Source organism: Lycium barbarum, chromosome 11, assembly GCF_019175385.1.
Source record: "Lycium barbarum isolate Lr01 chromosome 11, ASM1917538v2, whole genome shotgun sequence".
Lineage (NCBI taxonomy): Eukaryota > Viridiplantae > Streptophyta > Magnoliopsida > Solanales > Solanaceae > Lycium > Lycium barbarum.
Window position 1 is genome coordinate 118399179 of NC_083347.1, and position 6724 is coordinate 118405902.

The 6724-nt window shown below is 33.5% G+C and overlaps 1 protein-coding gene across 1 annotated transcript; it reads left to right on the top strand.

The window, feature by feature from the left end:
* The first annotated feature begins 3110 nt into the window (after positions 1-3110).
* LOC132620197 (uncharacterized) lies at positions 3111-3689 on the top strand. The gene is made up of 2 exons (XM_060334890.1): positions 3111-3241; positions 3332-3689. The coding sequence occupies exons 1-2, from the start codon at positions 3111-3113 to the stop codon at positions 3555-3557; spliced, it is 357 nt and encodes a 118-aa protein (XP_060190873.1). The 3' UTR covers positions 3558-3689.
* The last annotated feature ends 3035 nt before the right edge of the window (positions 3690-6724 follow it).

Consider the following 6724-nt stretch of genomic DNA (forward strand, 5'->3'; position numbering starts at 1 on the left):
TGCTTGTGTCAAGTAATTAACAATTCTAATTCTATTTTTTATCTTTCAAAACTGTAGGTGTTTGACTACATGGATAACAACTTCAAAAAGTTGTTAGATGCAATAAAGGGAAATCAAACACCAGATAAGGTGAAAATCAACACTAAAAATGGAAATTATTTACTTTTTAAGTTATTTTGATATATTTATTGGAAGACTTTATATTTTCTTTTGGAAAATTTTAAAGGTCGGCGACACAATGTTAAAAGCTGACTTACATAGTGATGGTGGGATTTCTCAAGGCAATCAAAGTGGCGGTGCAGTAAAGCTTTCAACCAAAGAGAATCAAGGTGGTGGTGCCACTTCCGCGCAGAGGAGTCATCCAGTGGTACTCATTTTTTCTTTCACTTTTCTATATTTGCAGTATATTATTCAAAGTGAAAATATTGGATTTTTAGCTGTGTTTTTGTATTACCTATAGTGTATTTACATATATAGTTTTCACATGGTGATTTGTTAGTAGTGTTCTTTTTTATGTATCTATTTGTGCTATTTTTGTTATGATTGTGTTTATATATACTAGCAGTGCTATATTTGTTTTGGATTGATATTTTAATATTAGTTTTTCATATATGTTGTGGCTGTATTTTAATTGTATTTTGATTATTATGTTCAATGTTACTTATTCTGATTTCTGTTTACTATATTTCAGGCATATTTACCATATATTTTCTCTATATTTAACTGAATCTTTTAACTTTTAAAGCAGTACTATATATGTGTCTATGTGTATCTGTTTTGCTGATGCCTTTAAATTCATTTGAACCATGTTTTTATTGTTTTAGGTTGAGGGAGTTGGGTTGCCAATTAATGATCCGGTTTCTGTTGTTGATGTGGATAAAGAAACTGGAGTTAAAAGTGATGCACAAACAGATGGAGTGCCCATAACACCAATCCATTTAAATTTTGATGTAAGTACTGAAATGTGGCTTTTAAGTACTGAAATGTCATTTTGATAAGCAATAATTGACAAACACCAGTCATTTTTTTCTTGTTTTTTATTTCAGGAATCTCAGCAAATCGGCGATATGGAGAATGCTAATGCTGAATTTACCGCATCAGAGGAAATGGTATCGGACTTGCTAATCAACTGCCCTTAAGCATGTGTTATTCCTCTCGGTCCTCCTCCAGTACCACGCGATGATCAAACCGATTTGTCAAGTTTAAGGACTCCTCAGAATGTGGACAATAACCCGGTAACCATCTCTCAGTGGATGATTCCTGATTCTCAGATACCAATCCAACTTGGAGTACAACCAACAACCGGACAAAGTTCAACTAATGAAACTGAACAGCAAGTTGGAGTACAACCGATAGTTGGCCACAGTTCAAGCGATGAAACTGGACAACAAGTTCCCGTACAACCAAATGCGGGCCAAAGCTCAAGTGGTGAGACTGTACAGTTTTGAAACTCTGAAAAACAGATCATTGTCCATCCAGGTGCTGCCCGAGAAAGGAAACCAAGCAAATATAACCTGTCCCCTTATTGTCCCAATTTCAGCTCAGCGGGTTCTTCTGCCAAAAATATCGGTCCTTGCATTTATCAGAAAAAACACCCATTTGTTGACCACCCTATAAATGCCCCGTTAGATACTTCGTTTCTTCAAGAATATCAAAAGTGGCTTGAGAAGGATCTGTTGAAATCGCATGACAAAAGGTACTTATTGTCACAACTTGTTTTTTTAGTTTTCCAGAATTCAATTATCAATAAACAAAACGTATGTTCTTTCCATTGTTGATATACAGGAAGCCAAATGAAAATCATTACAGAAAGAACAAGGAAGGACTCGATCCTGCGGATGCCGAACTTCGGTTGCATTTAGGCGTTACAGCCGTAGCCGACAAAAACTGGTTCTACTTGTTATCTATGGATGGGCAACTTTGGACTGATGAGGTTTTGATATCTTTCTGCTTGTTATCTAATTTTTTTATGTTTTATAATAGAATTACAATGTGATGTATCTAGAGTATATTTTTTACTATATTTGACATATATAGTAAAAAATATATTTCAGGCATATTTACCATATATTTTCTCTATATTTAACTGAATCTTTTAACTTTTAAAGCAGTACTATATATGTGTATATGTGTATCTGTTTTGCTGATGCCTTTAAATTCATTTGAACCATGTTTTTATTGTTTTAGGTTGAGGGAGTTGGGTTGCCAATTAATGATCCGGTTTCTGTTGTTGAAAATATATTTCAGGCATATTTATCATATATTTTCTCTATATTTAACTGAAACTTTTAACTTTTAAAGCAGTACTATATATGTGTATATGTGTATCTGTTTTGCTGATGCCTTTAAATTCATTTGAACCATGTTTTTATTGTTTTAGGTTGATGGAGTAGGTTTAGGTACTTATTGTCACAACTTGTATTTTTAGAATATTGTCATCATTATACTTGCACTATATTTAATATACAGACATTAATTTACTAGTTGACCACAGTACTGTCCAGGTATACAGAATTGTATTTTTACTATGTTTAAGAGTATATTTCACTATATTTACTATATATACAACAATATTTTTTTTGAACATAGTGTTGATTATAGTCACTGAATTGATGTTTTTACAGCATATTGATGTTATTTTCTACTACCTACGCAAGAAGGGGAAGTATCACAATAACAACAACTATAGATTCATCACTGCCAGCTGTATTTTTCACACTTTAGTTGCTGAAATTTACAAATCTTGGGAAAACCCTAATTCATCCACATGTGTCGCCAGTAAGGAAGATGAACTGTGTGAGTACATTAACGGGCACAGGCTGTTGGCTAATGTACCATGTTATACTGTTGACAACGTACTAATTCCTGTCAACATAAAAGAGGAAAATCACTGAATTTTGGTTGTGATATCATTCATTGACAGGTCTGCTCTCATCCAATGAAAAGATCATTCATTTTTCTACAAATTTTATATGTTTGTTTTTTTCTTATATTTTCTTTTTACAAACAGGTTCATCTACGTATACAACTCATACCGAGCTGCAGGGCATGATGTTGTCGTTAGAGTCGGAGTGAAAATGTTTGCTACTCTAGTGACACATAGTCTACAAATGACTGATTTCTATGAGAAGAAGGCGGATATAGATTTTATCACACATCCTTCTTACAGAAATAGAGAACAGACCGACAACTTTGACATTGTGAATGTAGACAATCTCCCGCAACAAGCTCCCTCTAGCATGTACGAATCTATTCCAATAAAAAACACAATAAATACATCTTTTTTTTCGTGGGTTTTGATAAGTAAATTTTTTGGTCATTTTTGTTCCAGGGATTGTGGTGTGTATGTGGCAGCCTTCGCTGAATACTTGAGCTCAAGTGCAGTCATCCCAACCGAATTCGATGCAAAGTTACTCCGTATGAGATATGGTGCCCTTTTATGCGACTATGCATGGGATAAGTCAAACAACAATGCATCAAGTGATAACGAGCAGCCTCCAAGACCAATTAGACCGGCAGTTGATTACGATGCAGTTGATAAAGAGGATCTTGATTAGGCCACCAATTCATTTGTGTTTTTGATTTTCATGTTGAACAATAGCATAGTTGGTTGCGACTTTTGTTGCTGTTTTTTCATTTTGGATATATTGTTTCATGTGTAGTAATCTTTTTTAGGATGATTAATATTGAACACCACCTTATGGTTTTTATATTGTTGTTTCTTTCAAGTATGTTATTTTTTCAATGCATAAATTCCATTTTTCATTATCTGTGAAATGTATTCATTTAACAAAGTAGTATATATAACCATTTAAATACAACCGATATATACAGAAAATATAACTCAGATATATTCCATAAGTCCATTTTTAAAATTACAGTTTGTTACAAAATTTAAAATTTCATCTAAATACACTTCAAATATATGTAAAATATATATCAAATATAGTTAACAGTAAACCAGAATAAGTATTATCTACCAGATCAGACAAAATGCAACTAAAATATAGCCAAAATATATATGAAATACAACTATTAAATCATAAATCCAAAACAAAAGGTCAAATCAGTTAACATAGAGTAGACTTTCCAAATACCATTTAACCACCAATATAGCATTACATTGAAAAACATCGGATGTTCAACCATGTGAAATACAATCATACTAGAATAATATGAATTCAAGATGAATTCATTTTTTATTTTTAACTGAAATTTAAAGTAGAATTGTCTTAACAAATAAAATCAAAATGGACTTATTTATTCTTCTTATTGAGCGGCGGATTATCACACGAACGTATATTATGACCAAGACGTCCACATTTACCGCAGGAATTTCTGCGTTTACCAATCATCAACTCCTGTAATGGCTTGTCCCTCTTCTTTTTTGGCCTCCCAGGGGGTCTCTTATAGATCGGTGGCATAACAACTTCATCTAATATACTTTTAGGAACATTCCACTCAGTCTCATCGGGAAGAGGATCAACTGGCACATCATATGTGTTCACAACTGTTTCCGGCTTGAATAAATCCGAACAATATACATCAGCAGTCAAATTTTTATTCTTCAATACTGCCCATGCATGAGAACACGGTATCTCGTCCAGTTGGAACATCCTGCAGCTGCAAGTTTTCTTCTTCAAATCTATTATGAAACGCCTCGGTCCATCATTCACTGTGTAAACATATTCAGTTGACGCTTCAACCTGAGAACCATTTAACAAATAAACAAGCATTACCTGAGCAGTTTTACCATATTGGGAATATATATAAATATACATTACATATAGTAAAAATATAGATTAAATTTTTGTGTTGCAAACAAAGATACCCTCATTCGTATTGATTTGTACTCGTTGATCGACAACATCTCTTGATACCGCCTCATCTACCAAATATCTTCCTCACTTCTTCAAGGAAATCAAAAATATGTAACTCTCTTGCAGCAACCAGTTTTTCATTAATACATTCGGCTATATTCGAAGTCATTGTCCATCCTCTATTAACAGGTGAATAAAGCCTAGACCATTTATCTCTTCCAGCATCTTCTAGGTATCGTTTTACCCGAATATCAACATTCCCAATCTTCTCCATCAATTTATCGAACTCATCCTGGCTGTATGCTTTCGCTAGTGAATAAAATATAGGACTCAACACCTCACTGTTTATTGTGTATTGCTTTGTCACATTTTTCCACAAATGCCATATACAAGCCAAATGAGGAACAGTAGGATACACCTTAGAAACTGCGTGTATTATGCTTTCATGTCTGTCGGACACGACACACATATTTTGCCTAACACCATAAGCTTGCTTGAACAGTTCAAAGAACCACGTCCACGACTTATTATTCTCAGAATCTATCAGACCATACGCTAGTGGTAGGATATTACCTACAAAAATCAGTATATATTTATAATATATTCAACACATATTTCAACTGAATTTGATCTCACACTGTATTTTTAGCACCATCATTTATAAAACAATAATATATATATTTACAATATATTTACCTCATATTTACAGTGTATTTCAACATATAATATTCACAAATTTACACCAGCAATACATCCAGAGTATGTTTTTAGCAGCTTTATTTGCAAATCAATAAGCATAATGTTGTATTTATAAAAAAAAAACATTCATAGAATAGAATTACACATACCTGCTCCATCCAAAGTACTTGCCGACACAAATGTACCATTATACGTTGATTTAAGATGTGCACCATCCACTACAATCCACTACAACTATTGGTCTACAACACTCGAATCCCTTTATGAATGCTTTGAGTGTTACAAACAAATACATAAACTCATTTTCTGGTGATTTATGCATTTTAACGAGCGATCCAGGATACGTTTTATCAAGTATGTATATATATGCCGGCAACTTCTTGTATGAATGAGCTGGATCACCTCTGAAATCTTTGATAGCCTTATCTCTAGCTCTCCATGCCATCATATAAGAAACATCTACGCCGAATTCATTCTTAACATCATCTATTATATCCCCAGGTGTGACCTTCCTTTTATGGTTAGTTATTTTCGCCTTCACAACCGCTTCTCCAATAAACCAACTTGTTGCCTACCTTTGTGAATACACCTTGTCCTTCAACGGACATGTATGTTCGTCATCGAAAGCTCTAACCCTGAACAATTCAGAATCCCCAATTCTCGACGCTCTGAATTTCCATTTACATTCCGGCGACCAACATGCCAGAGTGTAGCTACATAATACAATGCAAATAGTACATATTGAATCAATTAAATACAGTATAAATATACAAAAAATATATCAGAATATATTGCATCAAACATTTTTAAAATTAACAGTGTGCTAAATAAGTTAACAAATCATCTCAATACAGTACAAATATAACAAAAATACATCTGCACTTTCTGTTACCAGAATACATTTAGAAAATCATACCTTATAGCATTCGATCTCTCTGTTTTGAAATTGAATCTTTCACGAATTGCGTATTTCGTCATCACAATTTTCAAAGTTTCCTTATCCTGGTAAATTTGATCGACAAAAACTCCTTTCGCTTCCGGTTTCGAAATTACCAAATTGTTATCATTCCCAAACAAAACAACAACGTTTACAGTAGAATCACAAACTTTCATACCATCCCGATTCTCGCTATATCCAATTTGCAGCACATCATCTCCAATAATACGATTACCAGTTACACCATCCTCAACATCCAAATCATGAA

What these genes read in the sequence shown, in the direction of transcription:
- LOC132620197 (XM_060334890.1), top strand. Translation starts at nt 3,111, where the DNA reads ATGACTGATTTCTATGAGAAGAAGGCGGATATAGATTTTATCACACAT. An exon ending in CAACAAGCTCCCTCTAGCAT is followed by an intron (nt 3,242 to 3,331) that starts GTACGAATCTAT and finishes TTTTTGTTCCAG; the next exon opens with GGATTGTGGTGTGTATGTGG.